The sequence below is a fragment of the Salvelinus alpinus genome, unplaced genomic scaffold (genome assembly GCF_045679555.1).
Source record: "Salvelinus alpinus unplaced genomic scaffold, SLU_Salpinus.1 scaffold_59, whole genome shotgun sequence".
NCBI classification, from domain to species: domain Eukaryota; kingdom Metazoa; phylum Chordata; class Actinopteri; order Salmoniformes; family Salmonidae; genus Salvelinus; species Salvelinus alpinus.
In genome coordinates, this window is record NW_027256000.1 from 118,985 (window position 1) to 139,156 (window position 20,172).

Sequence of the window (20,172 nt, forward strand, 5' to 3'; positions counted from 1 at the left end):
GTGTTTTTCCTAGCCACCGTGCTTCACCGTGTTTTTCCGAGCCACCGTGCTTCACAGTGTTTTTCCTAGCCACCGTGCTTCACTGTGTTTTTCCTAGCCACCGTGCTTCACCGTGTTTTTCCTAGCCACCGTGCTTCACCGTGTTTTTCCTAGCCACCATGCTTCACCGTGTTTTTCCTAGCCACCGTGCTTCACCGTGTTTTTCCTAGCCACCGTGCTTCACCGTGTTTTTCCTAGCCACCGTGCTTCTACACCTGCATTGCTTGCTGTTTGGAGTTTTAGGCTGGGTTTCTGTACAGCACTTTGAGATATCAGCTGATGTAAGAAGGGCTATATAAATAAATTTGATTTGATAAGAGTTTATGTTCAGGACTTATAGAATAACCTTTAATACATCCATGTATTGCCTACAGGCTGAAGTAAGCAACCCTGTTAACTATAATGTTTTGTAGTGCGGTTTTAAGGTGATACGGATAAATTAATCTTTCAACACCACTGTATAGCCGCTCATGCAGAGATGTATAACCTAGAACCACTGTCATAACCTAGAACCACTGTCATAACCTAGAACCACTGTGATTATTATTTGACCCTGCTGGTCATCTATGAACATTTGAATATCTTGAAGAACAATCTAGCCTTAATGGCCATGTACTCTTTTGATCTCTACCGGCACAGCCAGAAGAGGACTGGCCACCACCTCAGAGCCTGGTTCCTCTCTAGGTTTCTTCCTAGGTTCCTTCCTTTCTAGGGAGTTTTTGCTAGCCACCGTGCTTCTACATCTGCATTGCTTGCTGTTTGGGGTTTGAGGCTGAGTTTCTGTATAAGCACTTTGTGACATCTGCTGATGTAAAAAGGGCATTATAAATACATTTGATAGATTGATTGATATGATTGTGATGACTGCATGCAATTCACTCTCTACCACCTGTGAAGAGGGGTCATAAATGAATGATCTCTCTTTCTCTGTCTCTGTCTCTCTCTCTGTCTCTCTCTCTCTCTCTCTCTCTCTCTCTCTCTCTCTCTCTCTCTCTCTCTCTCTCTCGCTCCCTTTCTCTCTCTCTCTTTCTCTCTCTCTCTCTGTCTGTATGCCGAGTCTTCCTTTTCTGCAGTATAGAAGCATCAGACACACAGCTTGTCCATTTGTTCTGCCTCTCTGTCATCGTTCTCTGATGATTATCTCACAGTGTCACAGTAATTACATTGCCAAGATTAGCAAACTGAGGCATGCCATGCCAACAGCAAACTCTGAACCTACACATCCATGCATAATTGACCAAATTATGAAAGACAAGCATGGTCATTTTTAATTCCGTAAAGTGAGTGTGGAAGAGGTAAAAAACATTATTGTTGTCTATCAACAATAACAAGCCACCTGGGTCTGACAACTTGGTAGGAAAATTACTGAGGATGATAGCGGACTATATTGCCAATCTTATTTGCCATCTCTTTAAACTAAGCCTACAGGAAAGCATGTGCCCTCAGGTCTGGAGAGAAGCAAAAGTCATTCCGGTACCCAAGAATAGTAAAGCACCCTTTACTGGTTCAAACAGGCAACCAATCAGCCTGCTACCAACCCTTAGTAAATGTTTGAAAAACATTTTTGACCAGAGACAATGCTATACCACAGTAAACAAATTACTTTCAGCACACTTATAGAGAAGGGCACTCAGCATGTACGGCACTTACACAAATTACTGATGATTGGCTGAGAGAAATTGATACTAAGAACACCAAGACGACCCTCAAGGAACTTCACTGGACTCTATGTAAACGGGAAACTATATACCCGAAGGCTGCATTTATTGTAGCTGGGGATTTTAACAAAGCAAATTTGAGATCAATGTTACCTAAATTTTATCAGCATATTGATTGCACGACACGTAGGGCTAATACTCTCGACCACTGCTACTCTAACTTCCGCGATACATACAAAGCACTCCCACGTCCTCCCTTCGGCAAATCCGACCACGACGCCATCTTGCTCGTCCCGGCTTATAGGCAGAAACTCAAACAGGATGTACCAATGACGAGAATGATTCAATGCAGGTCTGACCAATCGGAAGCAACGCTCCTAGATTGTTTTGATCACGCGAACTGGAATATGTTCCGGTCAGCCTCAGAGAATGGCATTGACGCTGACTGGGTAAGTGCGTTTATAAATAAGTGCATTGGAGATGTTGTATCCACTGTGACTATTAAAACCTACCCTAACCAGAAACCGTGGACGGATGGCGGCATTCGTACAAAACTGAAAGAGCGAACCACCGCATTTAACCATAGAAAGAGGTCTGGTGATATGGCTGAATATAAACAGTGTAGTTATTCCCTCCACAAGGTAATCGAACAAGTGAAATGCCGGTACAGGGACAAGGTGGAGTTGCAGTTCAACGGCTCAGACACAAGACATGTGGCAGGGTCTACAGAAAATCACTGACTACAAAACAAAAACAGCAACGTCACGGATACTGACGTCACGCTTCCAGACAAACAAAACACCTTCTTAGCCCGCTTTGAGGATAATACAGTGAAACCGTCGCAGCTCGCTAACAAAGACTCTCCTTCTCAGTGGCTGATGTGAGTAAAAGATTTAAACATGTTAACCCTCGCAAGGCTGCTGGCCCAGACGGCATACCTAGCCGCATGCACAGACCAGCTGGCTGGTGTGTTTACGAACATTTTCAATCTCTCCCTATCCCAGTCTGCTTAAAGATGGCTACCATCGTTCCTGTACCCAAGAAGGCAAAGATAACTGAACTAAATTACTACCGCCCCGTTGCACTCACTTCTGTCATCATGAAGTGCTTTGAGAGGCTAGTCAAGGGTCATATCACCGCTACCTTACCGGCCACCTTAGACCCACTTGAGTTTGCATACCGCCCCAACAGGTCCACAGACGCAATCGCCATTGCACTGCACACTGCCCTATCCCATCTGGACAAAAAGAATACCTATGTAAGAATGCTGTTCATTGACTACAGCTCAGCATTCAACACCATAGTACCCTCCAAGCTCATCATCAAGCTGGAGGCCCTGGGTCTCAACCCTGCCCTGTGCAACTGGGTCCTGGACATTCTGACGGGCCGCCCCCAGGTAGTGAAGGTATGAAACAACATCTCCACTTCACTGACCCTCAACACTGGGGCCCCACAAGGGTGTGTGCTCAGCCCTCTCCTGTACTCCCTGTTCACCCACGACTGCGTAGCCATGCACGCCTCCAACTCAATCATCAAGTTTGCAGATGACACAACAGTAGTGGGCTTGATCACCAACAACAACGAGACAGCCTACAGGGAGGAGGTGAGGGCACTCAGAGTGTGGTGTCAGGAAAACAACCTCTCACTCAACGTCAACAAAACAAAGGAGATGATCGTGGACTTCAGGAAACTGCAGAGGGAGCACCCCCCTATCCACATCGAAGGGTCAGCAGTGGAGAAGGTGGAACCTTTTAAGTTCCTGGGCGTACACATCACGGACAAACTGAAATGGTCCACCCACACAGACAGTGTGGTGAAGAAGGCACAATAGCTCCTCTTCAAACTCAGGAGGCTGAAGAAATTTGGCTTGTCACCCAAAACCCTGACAGACTTTTACAGATGCACAATCGAGAGCATCCTGCCGGGCTGTATCACAGCCTGGTACGGCAACTGCACCGCCCTCAACCGCAAGGCTCTCCAGAGGGTGGTGCGGTCTGCACAACGCATCACCGGGGCCAAACTACCTGCCCTCCATGACACCTACAGCGCCCGATGTCACAGGAAGGCCAAAAAGATCATCAACAACAACCACCCGAGCCACTGCCTGTTCAACCCGCTACCATCCAGAAGGCGAGGTCAGTACAGGTGCATCAAAGCTGGGACTGAGAGACTGAAAAATAGCTTCTATCTCAAGGCCATCAGACTGCTAAACAGCAACCACTAACTCAGAGAGGCTGCTGCCTACATTGAGACACAATCACTGGACACTTTAATAAATGGATCACTAGTCACTTTAAACAATGCCACTTGAAACAATGCCACTTTAAACAATGCCACTTTAAATAATGCCACTCTTAACAATGCCACTCTAAACAATGCCACTCTAAACAATGCCACTTTAATAATGTTTACATATCTTACATTACTCATATCACATGTATATACTGTATTTTATACCACCTACTGCACCTTGCCAATGCCGCGCGGCCATTGCTCATCCATATATTTATATGTACATATTCTCATTCACCCTTTAGATTTGTGTGTATTAGGTAGTTGTTGGGAATTATTAGATTACTTGTTAGACTTGTGTGTATTAGGTAGTTGTTGGGAATTGTTAGATTATTTGTTAGATATTACTGCACTGTTGGAACTAGAAGCACAGGCATTTCGCTACACTCTCATTAACATCTGCTAACCATGTGTATGTGATCAATAAAATGTGATTTTATTTGATTGTGGGGGCTGTTTTGTTAGACTTCAGTGCAGCTTTTGACATTATTGATCATAATCTGCTGCTGAAAACAACATATGTGTTATGGCTTTACATCCTCTGCTATATCATGGACCGAGAGTTACAGTGACGTGAAAAAGTATTTGCCACCTTTCTGATTTTCGATATTTTGCATATTTTTTAAACTGAATGTTATCAGATCTTCAACCAAAACCTAATATTAGATCAAGGGAACCTGTTTACAAATAACAAAAAAATGTATACTTCTTATTAACACTGCATTCCACAGTAAGAACCTCATACCACGCAGGAAGCGGCGCAGGTCCTAATCCAGGCACTTGTCATCTCCCGTCTGGATTACTGCAACTCGCTGTTGGCTGGGCTCCCTGCCTGTGCCATTAAACCCCTACAACTCATCCAGAACGCCGCAGCCCGTCTGGTGTTCAACTTTCCCAAGTTCTCTCACGTCACCCCGCTCCTCCGCTCTCTCCACTGGCTTCCAGTTGAAGCTCGCATCCGCTACAAGACCATGGTGCTTGCCTACGGAGCTGTGAGGGGAACGGCACCTCCGTACCTTCAGGCTCTGATCAGGCCCTACACCCAAACAAGGGCACTGCGTTCATCCACCTCTGGCCTGCTCGCCTCCCTACCTCTGAGGAAGTACAGTTCCCGCTCAGCCCAGTCAAAACTGTTCGCTGCTCTGGCACCCCAATGGTGGAACAAACTCCCTCACGACGCCAGGTCAGCGGAGTCAATCACCACCTTCCGGAGACACCTGAAACCCCACCTCTTTAAGGAATACCTAGGATAGGATAAAGTAATCCTTCTAACCCCCCCCCCTTAAAAGAGTTAGATGCACTATTGTAAAGTGGTTGTTCCACTGGATATCATAAGGTGAATGCACCAATTTGTAAGTCGCTCTGGATAAGAGCGTCTGCTAAATGACTTAAATGTAAATGTAAATACCAATGGTCAAGCATGATAGCGGTAGTGTGATGGTTTGGGGATGCTTTGCTGCCTCAGGACCTGAACGACTTGCCTTAATAGAAGGAACCATCAATTCTGCTCTGTATCAGAGAATTCTTCTGGAGAATGTCAGGCCATCCGTCTGTGAGCTGAAGCGCAGCTGGGTCATGCAGCAAGACAATGATCCAAAATACACAATCAAGTCTACATGACAATGGCTAAAAAGCAACACATTTGAAGTTTTGAAATGGCCTAGTCAAAGTCCAGACCTAATCCCAATTGAGATGCATGGAAGAGTGGGCCAAAAGCTAAAGGTGGCACAACTAGGGATTGACTGTAAGGGGGCATTTACTTTTTCACACAGGGGCATTGGGTGTTGCATAACTTTGCTTATAAAATAAATTAAATAGTTATGTAATTGTTGTGTTATTTGTTCACACAAAGGTTCCTTTGATCTAATATTAGGTTTTGGTTGAAGATCTAATAACATTCAGTATCAAAATATACAAAAGTAGAGAAAAGGGGGCAAATACTTTTTCATGGCACTGTACTTGTCTAAGAGAAAACAGAGGGTGTTCTTTAATGGAAGCCTCTCAATGATAATCCAGGTATAGTCGGGCATTCCCCAAGGCAGCTGTCTAGGCTCCTTACTTTTTTCCATCTTTATTAATGACCTGCCTCTGGCTCTCAGTAAAGCCTGTGTGTCTATGTATGCTGATGACTCAACATTAAACACGTCAACTACCACAGCAAGTGAACTCACTGCAACTCTTAACAAAGAGCAGCAGGCAGCTTTAAAATGGGTGGCAAGTAATAAACTAGTCCTAAATATTTCAAAAACAAAATGCATTGTGTTTGGTACAAATCCAGCATAATACCAGAGATGCACTGTTCACTCCAGTCTATTAAAAGTTTGTCTATAGAAAGGCTGTGGACGTATAAACACTTCCAGCTGAGAAGGTCAACAGTGTATTTTAGTCTCCGTCACATACACACGTACAAGCACACGCACACACACACACACGCACACACACACACACACACACGCACACACACACACGCACACACACACACACACACACACACACACACATAGCAGAGAGGAGCCAGGAGAAACATGTCTCTGGGAATTTGTTTGACATTAACATTCTCCTGACATCATAATGGCTGACAACGGCAGACAGACAGGGAGGTTTAACTGTAGGCTTCAACCATAGTTGCCAGTCCCCAGCAGGACGTTTTCTGCTGTTTCTGTGGTTGTCATGTTTGGCATGGCTTTGACAAAGAAGTTGGCTGAACAAGAAACAGAACTGGCTACCAGGCTGGGGCCCTATATGAGTACTTATCCATGCTTTAAGTAATCCCTGATGTCTACCAGCAACCTTTCTACACTACCATACATGAAGGAAGGCAGGAAGGATGGATGCATGGTCATGTATTAGGATTAAAGACACCTAGAATGTGTTTTTGGGGTTGACAGGGAGGGAATGGAAACATGATAGAAGAACTGCGTCACAAAGCCCCAGCAGGCTTTGCATTTCTGTGTTCACTGACCATAAAGAAAAGCACGCTTTCGGTGACGTTCCTCATCCTCACAACATAAAAAACAATGTCCGTTCTAACTGTTCAAAGACGTCCACACACATACACATCAGGATTCTCTTTGTGTATTTATTTGCTCTTTCTCCACTGTTTTTCTTTTATTTGGAGAGAGGGGAGGAGGGGAGGAGGAGGAGAAGAAAGAGAATGGAGTAGAGGAGAAAGGGATGGAAGAGGGTGTTCGCACGTGCAGGGGAAAGAGAGGGGGGGAGGAAGAGAGAAAGATATAGGTTTACGGCCGAGGAGGAAGGGAGGGGAGACCACGTGGAAGAACCATCCCGTCACAACCTTCCCATAAGCATGCATAGGTATGGGCTTTAATACACTGGTATTGGCAGTTTACATTGATCATCTCAAATTAAAACATTCAATCAACCCAATTGTATACAAGTGTATTTACCTCAGGGTTCTGTGCCACACAGTTCCAACTGACTACATCATTTTTTTTAAATGTCTGTTTGCCTCATATTTGGTCAATCTGTCAGATTTTTTAAGCAATGTTTTCTGGCAGTGATTCTTCCAACTATAAAACAGACAACTATATGGACAGACAGACAGACAACTACATGGACAGACAGACAGACAACTACATGGACAGACAGACAGACAACTACATGGACAGACAGACAGACAACTACATGGACAGACAGACTCGGACAGACAGAGACACAAATATACAGAACAGGTACAAAGAGAGAGCAAGCGGTAGAAAGGCAAAAAGTTACGTATTGAAAGATGGCAGTAGAATCATACATAATAAGAAATCAACTGGAAATCAATCAGTCAATCAATCAACAAAGACAATCAATAAACAGGAACATCAAGTAAATACATTTGGCTTCTTGTTATTAGTTTATTCAATTATTAAGTTCTTAATTGTCCAAAAATCGATCAAATATCTTTGTTGCAGTAGTATCATTCTCTGGGTCCATGTTTGTGCTTTCAATGAAGCAGAACAATCTCTCTGGGGTCAAAGGTCTATCACTACAGAAAGTCCCAAGGACAACACACAGAACAATACTGCTTCAAAAAGACTTACCTACAATAAATAATAAACTATGTACAGGCTGTCATGTTATTCCTCCCCCCAAATAATCATTAAATAAATGAATGAATAAGAGTGGTTGGGTAAAGACATCCTGTAGGTTGTAGCTCTCCGAGCCAGTCTGAGACAGACAGGTGAAGGCTAATGCATAACACAAACTGAAAAACACCACAAGGTAGCAGCTCACCAGAACCATCTGTTAGAAGTAGGGTCGCTGAGTCTATCCTGGTCAGGTCACGTGGTCAGGATAGACTCCTAGCCTTGGTTAGTTCTAACACCAATATGCATCTTGTCTTGCAGACGTGTCATATGTGTCATGACAGCTGATGGACACTTATGACAAGTAGCCTAAAGGAAGTTGTATGGTTGAGATTGTGTTGTCATTGCCTGGGTGATCATGGCAGCTGTGACATGAATCTTCATGACTGGTTATGACTATGTAAATGACATCATTGTGTCTTTCATGATGGACAGCTCCAGGGAAGAGGTGGGTAACCTTAACCCTAACCCTTGTCCTGGAGGGATGCAGTCAGTGTGTGCAGGGTTTTGTTCCAGCCTAGCTTTAACACAACTGATTACAATTAATTGTGGCCACAATGTAGCCCTCCAGAAGTTTCCACCCCTGGCCTAGGGTATTATTATCATGGTCTGTTTGTCCGATCAGAGAGAGCCCCAACCAACACGAAACTGCTCTACATCAACCACACATATTCTGTCTTATACTGGAGGAGGTGTCAATCATTCAGTAGAAAAATAAACATTGTCCCAACATTGCATAAATAATCAATCAATAAGTTAATGAATTCAAGTCAATAAACCTTTTTTCTATCTTAAAAGTTTTTTCACACAATCATCAGTGTGAAAGGAGAAGGATGTTCTCCGTCAAATAACAATAATATTAATAATAATAATAATAATATTCATATTCATAATAATAATAATACATTGATGTTGTTGTTGTTGTTTTTATTAGTGACACATGCACAGATATTCCAGACCAGTATCTCCAAAATTCCACTATTCTATCATGTCTCTGAACTTCACTACCATTCCTCCACTGGGATACACACTTTCCTCTTCAGGAAATACACACGCTAACTCAAACGTCACACTCGACTCAGGCAGAGTTTTGCTCCATCGCTGTAGTCACCATGAGCAGGAAGATACCGGTTCTGTTTGGTTCTAGTATTCAGTTATATTCCCTGATTGACTTCAATGTTCTCCTTAGACCCAGTCAAATTAGGTCCTTTGCATTATTTTACAACAGTATTCCGATATCCAATATTTTAATGATCACACTATTTACAATGTTGACATTCCACTATCCTTTTCCTTTTACTTGTGTGGTGATAGAAACAAATTTAAACGCAATAAGCTTAATTTGGGAGCTCAGGAAGATTCCCAAAGGAAAGAGCTGGGACTGAGACTTGTAGAAAAATAAAGAAACTGTTGCAGTGGGGACTGTGAGAGATGGTTCATATCCTCTCTCAATAGTATTTACATCTATATGACAGTAGTGGCCACAAGCCGTTTAGGAGACCTGTGTTTGGCTCCTCACTAATTAGTTACAATTTTGAAGATGTGTTTTTGCTCTTCTAAGAATCAGTACCCAATTCAAACAGCTCTAACCTACACCTTTGAGAGAAACATTTGCTCCTCATCTTTTCTCCACAAAGAAAAGCTTGGTATTGTCCCCAAGAGCTGACATCAAAACAACAATCTGGGTTAAAACAGAAGCACATCTCAATCTAAATCCTCTTTCTGTTGGTACCAAAACACTCCAGAGCACTCCCTCTTCCTCCAGACATCTCTAGTTTGGAACCTGGAACAACAGCTCAGAATCCATCTCGTCTAGTGGTTCTGTTTTGGTTCTTGGTGATGCTAAGAGCTCTTTCTGAACAGTAATCAAGGACATTGACATGTGACAGAGTCCAAAGGCAGCCTCTGATCTGTTGGATTGCATCAGTGAAAAGCGATTCACTACTACAGCTCTGTCTCTTCACCGTTCACTCCATGAGACGGACCTGTCAGTCATGATGCACAGTCAAGCAGACTACAAGGAGCTCCATGCCCTGAGTCTTCTCTGGCCCAGCACCAGCCGTGTCCTAGGTTCAGTGCAAAGTCTATACAGTTCAATATAGGACAGGTACTCCATAGTATTCTGAAGAAACATACGGAAAGACAGAGTAGGAAGCACACTATCTTACTGTACAGTACATTCCTTTAACTGTGCAGTGCTGTGTGTGTGGCCGACAGGACAGGCCTGCAGCCTTTATGTGCCTTGGACATCTGGGGAACACAGCAACACAGTAACGTTGTTGTCTTTCTAACTGTGTTAGGAGGGTTCAAGTAGATTTCACTGCAGTGGTTAGGTTGCAGAGAGCTAATTTGGATTGAATTCGTTTTTGTGGATAATTGAATAGGTGTAATTTTTAGGGTGTTATGATGAACCCAACCTACTAAAGTTGCTCTGTATTCATGCAGTTAGTTCTATGAGTGTTGTGGATGCTAGATGTGAATGACATAAGAGGAGAGGGTATAACATGTGAGTGTTTCTGTTCTTCAAGTTGGGGTTGATATTATTCTATTTGATGTGTTGAGTGTAAGCTGTAAACAGAGTAGTTCTCCCATTGAGAGATAGTGTTGTAAAAACAGTGATTTTGATATATATTCTTTTATCATTCACTTATACATAGATTTTTGTGTTGTCATGATTGTTTTCTTTGTTAGAAAATCATTGTTGTCATGATAATGTTTTATTACTATAGATTTTATGATCATTATCATATTTGACGCTGGACTGGATAAAGTCATTTGTTTAAAAAGCATGCATGTTTCAATTCCCTCCTCCTCCGTTTCCTTTTCCTGATACAAATGTATCTATCTCAGCTGCTCCTCTTCTTTTTATCATCCCCTCATACCTCCTTTTTCTCGCTCAGTTTTTTTCCCCGCCCTCTATTTATCCCTCCCTCCTCCTTCTTTCTGGGAATGTAAGGCTTCCAAAAAAAAGTTGTCCATTGAACCAGCTGTTGTCACTGTGTGAGTCCGTTTCCAAATCTTCCTCCTCTGCTCTTCAGTAGTCAGAAGAGTTTATATCCCATCAAAAATGTGTTTGATACCTGAAAAGGAACAGATTTATTGATAAATATTTAATTATTAGGATCAGTCATTCCTGACGCCGAGGGTCAGTCTGTCACGTTTCTCAGGACGATCTGTCAATCAGTTGGTTGCCATGGCAGCAACAGTGGACACCTGCTTCTCTTCCTTCTCCTCCAGCATCTGGATGCCTCCACAGCTGACATCAGAGGCCTTCCGCTCTGTGATTTGCTGTGCTGGTGGTTGCCCCGGACTACTGCGCCCCGGACTACGTTGCCCAGGACTACTGCCCCCGGAGGTGATGGCTTCCTCTCTCTGTGTTAGAGTGGCAGACTCCGGCTCCATGCAGAGTGTCACCTCCTCGTCCTGTTCATGGGACAGAGCAGGGGCTTGGTCAGGGGGTGATACTTACAGAACATTCAGATAAAAATGTTTAGAATATAACAGATACTGCATGATTCTCTGACCACGGAGAGGAGAAAGCAAGGGTTTATTCATAAGTTCAGATGGAAATGTCTCCCTGTCTTACAGTACCAGTCAATAGTTTGGACACACCTACTCATTCAAGGGTTTTTCTTAATTTTCACTATTTTCTACATTGTAGAATAATAGTGAAGACATTAAAACTATGAAATAACACATATGGAATCATGTAGTATCACAGCTTTGCACACTCTTGGAATTCTCTCAACCAGCTTCACCTGGAATGCTTTTCCAACTGACTTGAAGGAGCTCCCACGTATGCTGAGTACTTGTTGGCTGCTTTTCCTTCACTCTGCTGTCCAACTCATCCCAAACCATCTCAATTGGGTTGAGGTCTGGTGATTGTGGAGGTCAGGTCATCTGATGCAGCACTCCATCACTCTCCTTGGTCAAATAGCCTTTACAGCCTGTAGGTGTGTTGCGTCATTGTCCTGTTGAAAAACAAATGATATTCCCACTAAACGCAAACCAGATGGGATGGCATATCGCTGCAGAATGCTGTGGTAGCCATTGCTGGTTAAGTGTGCCTCGAATTATAAGTTAATCACTGACAGTGTCACCAGCAAGCACACCATCACACCTCCTCCTCCATGCTTCATGGTGGGAACCACACATGCAGAGATCATCCGTTCAACTACTCTGCGTCTCACAAAGACACAGCGGTTGGAACCAAAAATCTCAAATTTGGACTCATCAGACCAAAGGACAGATTTCCAACAGTCTAATGTCCATTGCCTATGTATCTTGGCCCAAGCAAGTCTCTTCTTCTTATTGATGTCCTTTACTAGTGTTTCTACTGAAGGCCTGATTCACGCTGTCTCCTCTGAACAGTTGATGTTGAGATGTGTCTGTTACTTGAACTCTGTGAAGCATTTATTTGGGCTGCAATTTCTGATGTTGGTAACTCTAATGAACTTATCCTCTGCAGCAGAGGTAACTCTGGGTCTTCCTTTCCTGTGGCGGTCCTCATGAGAGCCAGTTTCATCATAGCACTTGATGGTTTTTGCGACTGCAATTGAATAATTTTCCGGATTGACTGACCTTCATATCTTAAAGGAAAGATGGACTGTCGTTTCTTTTTGCTTATTTGAGCTGTTCTTGCCATAATATGGACTTGGTGTAACGACTCTCGTCGTTGGTTGAAGGAGAGGAGGACCAAAACGCAGCGTGGTATGTATCCATATTTATTAGAATACTTTTCTAGACGAACAAAACAATAAACAAAACGAAACCAACAACGCTACAGTCCTGAACAAGATAACAATGAAAAAACAATGAACGCACGAACAGGAACAATCACCCACAAACAAACAGTGAACACAGCCTACCTAAATATGGTTCCCAATCAGAGACAGCGTAAAACACCTGCCTCTGATTGAGAACCATATCAGGCTAGTAGACAACCCTAAACCAAACATAGAAACACATAACATAGAATGCCCACCCAGCTCACGTCCTGACCAACTAAACAAAGACTGAACAAAGGAAATAAGGTCAGGAACGTGACACTTGGTCTTTTACCAAATAGGGCTATCTTCTGTATACCCACCCTACCTTGTCACAACACAACTGATTGGCTCAAACGCATTAAGAAGGAAAGAATTTCCACAAATTAACTTTCAACAAGGCACATCAGTTAATTGAAATGCATTCCAGGTGACTTCCTCATGAAGCTAGTTGAGAGAATGCCAAGAGTGTGCAAAGCTGTCATCAAGGCAAAGGGTGGCTACGTTGAAGAATCTGAAAGATAAAATATATTTTGATTTGTTCAACATTTTTTTGGTAACTACATGATTCCATATGTGTTATTTCATCATTTTGATGCCCTCACTATTATTCTACAATGTAGAAAATAGTACAAAATTTGAATGAGTAGGTGTGTCCAAACTTTTGACTGGTACTGTATGTTAAAGCATCAAGGATGTACCTATCTGCACTGATATGACCTCAGGGCCCAGTTTAAAAAAAGAAATCTCTCTGGATTAAATGCATAGAATATATAATGAATAGAATGTACGAATCATTGTCTTGAATGAGGACTCCCGTTCTATTCATTTTATTTCTATGCATTTAATCCTATCCGATAGACGAAATCCAGATAACTTTTGAAAAACTGGGCCATGATGACCCTGTGACCTGATATGACCTCACCTTCAGTTCATCCTCCTCCTCCTGCTGCTCCAGCAGAGGGGAATGGTCTGTCCCCGCCCCCTCTTCCCCAGACGGAACATTCAAAGCCGCCTCCACCACCGCTGCCACGCCTATGTTGTAGCCTCCAATATCAGTGTGATAGGATCCTGTCTGACCCGCCCCCCACAGGTCCACCAATGGGGCGTGGGTGGCAGGGGCCAGGCTGTGGATGGTGCTGTTGGGCGTGGCTTGCAACGAGTGGTTGGCGCTGTGCAGCCTTTGCTCCAGAGACTGTGGAGAGAAGGACGAGACAATGAGGAAACGTAGGTAGGTAGAGGTTCCCCTTCACCACTGATACAGGATCAGATATTTGTTTATCCCCCCTAATGGTAAAGAATCTGGAAATATGGATAAGGGATGTTTCTTCCTTTAAGCGTAATGTTGGATTGAAAGGAACAGGGAAATTGTGTTGTCTAAGAAGGGAGATACAATAATGTATTGATGAATCTTTGACGATATTACCATATCAAAGGCCGAATTCAGTATTCTAGTCTCGATCAAAATACCCCAGAGAAAAAAGAGAAAAACCCACTAACAAACTAAATGTCAGCTGCCCGACTACGCCATGAATGAATATTGTCTATCCATGGAAATAGATTGTTATTACTTTTCTCTCATTTTAGACTGTTGTTTTCCCTCACCTGTTGTTGCTGATACAGGAGCTGCTGTTGCTGGTAGTGCTGTATCTGTTGTAGCTGCTGCAGCTGCTGGAGCTGACTCTGATGCTGTAGGTTGAACTGCTGCTGCTGCTGCTGCTGCAGCAACGCGTTCCCATCATACCCATCACAGGAAGTCCCGCCCTGCTGCATCACGTAGGAGCCAGCAGCGGGAGAGGCCACTCCGGAGGGCTCATTGCTGATTGGCTCCCAGGCGTCAGAGGAGGAGAGGCAGTAGAGGCCCTGGGCGACATAGGTGTTGGGCCACATGTCCGCAGAAGAGTGGTGCAATATCTGGTCTGAGAGGATGAAAAGAACGAGAAAATAGAAGAGTGAAGAGGCGGGATAAGCAGTTGATTGTCCTTGACGGATGCACTACATTGGACCTCATGGACATCAAACTGCAAATAAATCTACAATGCTGACATCAGCCTTTATCCGAAAGAGGAAACCTCGAGTGGAATCATGTGATATCCCTGGGGGACACCCCAACCCTTTCAGACCCAATTATATCCTTGAGAAAATGACTTTACTTGAACAATCCCCAGACAGACCCCAACTATAGCTAAACCGAGTAGTCCAATCAGCATTATGACTCTGTATAGCCATTGGGGAGTCTGTCTGCCCTGCATTAAAATGACATATAATTCAGCCAATAGCACGGCTGATATGAATAAGGGAAAGTCATGGTAGTTTTTGCCATCTCATATTCCGATCTGGTTTTGTTACGGATGAACAAGGCGACTAATATCCCCCACTGACTGATAACAACACTAAAACCTTTGAAGTATGGTAGCCATTTTGTGCGAAGGAGGAAAATAAATGGAAGAATATATCAGTTTGTGTGTTGCCAATGCCGTTATGTACAAAAAGGCTGTCAAACACAAAAGGATGAGGTAAATCACACTTATTCGCAGAAATGTCTTTGGGACATTGGCCAAACAAGTTTCTGATAGAGGAATGGTGTATATAAACTCAGCAAAAAAAAAACGTCCCTTTTTCAGGACCCTGTCTTTCAAAGATAATTCATAAAAATCCAAATAACTTCACAGATCTTCATTGTAAAAGGTTTAAACACTGTTTCCCATGCTTGTTCAATGAACCATGAACAATTAATGAACATGCACCTGTGGAACGGTCGTTAAGACACTAACAGCTTACAGACGGTAGGCAATTAAGGTCACAGTTATGAAAACTTAGGACACTAAAGAGGCCTTTCTACTGACTCTGAAAAACACCAAAAGAAAGATGCCCAGGGTCCATGCTCATCTGCATGAACGTGCCTTAGACATGCTGCAAGGAGGCATGAAGACTGCAGATGTGGCCAGGGCAATAAATTGCAATGTCCGTACTGTGAGATGCCTAAGACAGCACTACAGGGAGACAGGATGGACAGCTAATCATCCTCGCAGTGGTAGACCACGTGTAACAACACCTGTACAGGGTCGGTACATCCAAACATCACACCTGCGGGACAGGTACAGGATGGCAACAACAACTGCCAGAGTTACACCAGGAACGCACAATCCCTTTGACTCATTCCTCTCTGCCTCCTTCTTTCCACTCCTCTCCTCTTTTGACCTCACCCGCTCACCTTCCCCCCCTACTCACAAGGCAGGCAATACGCTTGACCTCATCTTTACTAGATGCTGTTCTTCCACTAATCTCATTGCAACTCCCCTCCAAGTCTCCGACCACTACCTTGTATCCTTTTCCCTCTCGCTCTCATCCAACACTTCCCACACTGCCCCTACTCGGATGGTATCGCGCCGTCCCAACCTTCGCTCTCTCTCCCCCGCTACTCTCTCCTCTTCCATCCTATCATCTCTTCCCTCTGCTCAAACCTTCTCCAACCTATCTCCTGATTCTGCCTCCTCAACCCTCCTCTCCTCCCTTTCTGCATCCTTTGACTCTCTATGTCCCCTATCCTCCAGGCCGGCTCGGTCCTCCCCTCCTGCTCCGTGGCTCGACGACTCATTGCGAGCTCACAGAACAGGGCTCCGGGCAGCCGAGCGGAAATGGAGGAAAACTCGCCTCCCTGCGGACCTGGCATCCTTTCACTCCCTCCTCTCTACATTCTTCTCTTCTGTCTCTGCTGCTAAAGCCACTTTCTACCACTCTAAATTCCAAGCATCTGCCTCTAACCCTAGGAAGCTCTTTGCCACCTTCTCCTCCCTCCTGAATCCTCCTCCCACTCCCCCCTTCCTCCCTCTCTGCGGATGACTTCGTCAACCATTTTGAAAAGAAGGTCGACGACATCCGATCCTCGTTTGCTAAGTCAAACGACACCGCTGGTTCTGCTCACACTGCCCTACCCTGTGCTTTGACCTCTTTCTCCCCTCTCTCTCCAGATGAAATCTCGCGTCTTGTGACGGCCGGCCGCCCAACAACCTGCCCGCTTGACCCTATCCCCTCCTCTCTTCTCCAGACCATTTCCGGAGACCTTCTCCCTTACCTCACCTCGCTCATCAACTCATCCTTGACCGCTGGCTACGTCCCTTCCGTCTTCAAGAGAGCGAGAGTTGCACCCCTTCTGAAAAAACCTACACTCGATCCCTCCGATGTCAACAACTACAGACCAGTATCCCTTCTTTCTTTTCTCTCCAAAACTCTTGAACGTGCCGTCCTTGGCCAGCTCTCCTGCTATCTCTCTCAGAATGACCTTCTTGATCCAAATCAGTCAGGTTTCAAGACTAGTCATTCAACTGAGACTGCTCTTCTCTGTGTCACGGAGGCGCTCCGCACTGCTAAAGCTAACTCTCTCTCCTCTGCTCTCATCCTTCTAGACCTATCGGCTGCCTTTGATACTGTGAACCATCAGATCCTCCTCTCCACCCTCTCCGAGTTGGGCATCTCCGGCGCGGCCCACGCTTGGATTGCGTCCTACCTGACAGGTCGCTCCTACCAGGTGGCGTGGCGAGAATCTGTCTCCGCACCACGTGCTCTCACCACTGGTGTCCCCCAGGGCTCTGTTCTAGGCCCTCTCCTATTCTCGCTATACACCAAGTCACTTGGCTCTGTCATATCCTCACATGGTCTCTCCTATCATTGCTATGCAGACGACACACAATTAATCTTCTCCTTTCCCCTTTCTGATAACCAGGTGGCGAATCGCATCTCTGCATGTCTGGCAGACATATCAGTGTGGATGACGGATCACCACCTCAAGCTGAACCTCGGCAAGACGGAGCTGCTCTTCCTCCCGGGGAAGGACTGCCCGTTCCATGATCTCGCCATCACGGTTGACAACTCCATTGTGTCCTCCTCCCAGAGTGCTAAGAACCTTGGCGTGATCCTGGACAAGTTCTCTCACGTCACCCCGCTCCTCCGCTCTCTCCACTGGCTTCCAGTTGAAGCTCGCATCCGCTACAAGACCATGGTGCTTGCCTACGGAGCTGTGAGGGGAACGGCACCTCCGTACCTTCAGGCTCTGATCAGGCCCTACACCCAAACAAGGGCACTGCGTTCATCCACCTCTGGCCTGCTCGCCTCCCTACCTCTGAGGAAGTACAGTTCCCGCTCAGCCCAGTCAAAACTGTTCACTGCTCTGGCACCCCAATGGTGGAACAAACTCCCTCACGACGCCAGGTCAGCGGAGTCAATCACCACCTTCCGGAGACACCTGAAACCCCACCTCTTTAAGGAATACCTAGGATAGGATAAAGTAATCCTTCTAACCCCCCCCCCCCTTAAAAGAGTTAGATGCACTATCGTAAAGTGGTTGTTCCACTGGATATCATAAGGTGAATGCACCAATTTGTAAGTCGCTCTGGATAAGAGCGTCTGCTAAATGACTTAAATGTAAATGTAAATCAGTGCTTAGACTGTCTGCAATAGGCTGAGAGAGGCTGGACTGAGGGCTTGTAGGCCTGTTGTAAGGCAGGTACTCAACAGACATCACTGGCAACAACGTCGCCTATGGGCACAAACCCACCATCGCTGGACCATATAGGACTGGCAAAAAGTGCTCTTCACTGACGAGTCGCTGTTTTGTCTCACCAGGGGTGATGTCGGATTCGCGCTTATTGTTGAAGGAATGAGCATTACACCGAGGCCTGTACTCTGGAGCGGGATCGATTTGGAGGTGGAGGGTCCGTCATGGTCTGGTGCGGTGTGTCACAGTATCATCGGACTGATGATATGTTGTCATTGCAGGCAATCTCAATGCTGTGCGTTACAGGGAAGACAGCCTCCTCCCTCATGTGGTACCCTTCCTGCAGGCTCATCCTGACATGACCCTCCAGCATGACAATGCCACCAGCCATACTGCTCGTTCTGTGCGTGATTTCCTGCAAAACAGAAATGTCAGTGTTCTGCCATGGCCAGCGAAGAGCCCGGATAACAATCCCATTGAGCACGTCTGGGACCTGTTGGATCGGAGGGTGAGGGCTAGGGCCATTCACCCCCAGAATTGTCCGGGAACTTGCAGGTGCCTTGGTGGAAGAGTGGGGTAACATCTCACAGCAAGAACTGACAAATCTGGTGCAGTCCATGAGGAGGAGATGCACTGCAATACTTAATGCAGCTGGTGGCCACCCCAGATAGTGACTGTTACTTTTGATTTTGACCCCCCTTTGTTCACACATTATTCCATTTCTGTTAGTCACATGTCTGTGAAACTTGTTCAGTTTATGTCTCAGTTGTTGAATCTTGCTATGTTCATACAAATATTTACACGTTAAGTTTGCTGAAAGTAAACGCAGTTGACAGTGAGAGGACGTTTATTTTTTTGCTGAATTTACATGATCTGACAAAAGCGCCTCAAGGTGTGCTGAGTTGATATGGCGGTGCTAAGAGTTAGCAAGCATCATGCCGGCAACCTCACATTATATCACTTTAATGATGACTCAAAACTGTCAAAATACATCCAGAGACAGCCAAATCATTTTTAATACTAACATTCTATGGTTATTTTACTTCAGGCAATATAATTACATTAAATAACTGGCCTGAAGTTGTGATTAAACTAATGATCATCACACAGCTTCAAGGCCATTTGTTATCTCTCAATAACAAACCACAGGGAGAAAACCACATTATGATTTCAACATGTCTCCATGTCTGAACGCCTCTTTGCATGAGAAGGAGAAATACAGGAGCACTGTAACAGACAGCACAGCGATGTGGAATAATAATGACCAAGTGGACTATTTATACAGTTGAAATCCCTGGTCTTGCATTCCCCCAGGCTGTGTTTGTGAATCTGACATTAGCACAGAGTTAACCCTCCAGGCTGAGACGGAATAAGATGCCTTTGTTACTGAGCAAAATTACGCATAATGTAGCCCACACACTACACTCCAGCTTTGCCTGATCTCAGGCCTATGCATAAACGTGTTTGGCTGCAAATTCTAGACAAGGTTCCGCAATGCAGGATCCTATTTAGCTCCTTAAACTATCCCTTAAACTTGGTTGCCCTAGTTGATTGGTGCTACTATAGTTTGTCAAGCATATTTGTAGTCCCTTACCTTGACTGACATGCTCATTTAGAGGCCATATTTATAGTCCTTTACCTCAACTGACATATGGTTGTTTAGAGGCCATATTTGTAGTCCCTTACCTCGGCTGGTGATGCTCTCCTGGTTAACCTCGCTGAGGTGGGCCACACTGCCCTGGTTGGACCCTGACCTCAGGCTCTCTCCATCCATGGAGGTCCAGGCCATGAGCGTTGCCTGGGAGATGGCAAACTGCTGCAGGATACCTGGA

General features: G+C 44.9%; 1 protein-coding gene across 4 annotated transcripts in view; it reads right to left on the reverse strand.

The window, feature by feature from the left end:
• Positions 1-7,054: 7,054 nt before the first annotated feature.
• The window catches only part of LOC139567161 (uncharacterized), a 70,355-nt gene continuing 57,237 nt past the window's right edge, over positions 7,055-20,172 (reverse strand). For all 4 annotated transcript variants that reach the window (XM_071388641.1, XM_071388640.1, XM_071388643.1 and 1 more), the window contains 4 exons: positions 20,027-20,167; positions 14,452-14,765; positions 13,772-14,041; positions 7,055-11,503 (listed from right to left, as the gene is read on the reverse strand). In XM_071388641.1, coding sequence (XP_071244742.1) covers positions 11,261-11,503; positions 13,772-14,041; positions 14,452-14,765; positions 20,027-20,167 — 968 coding nt within the window. In that variant the 3' untranslated portion in view covers positions 7,055-11,260. The remainder of the gene's footprint in view (positions 11,504-13,771; positions 14,042-14,451; positions 14,766-20,026; positions 20,168-20,172) is intronic.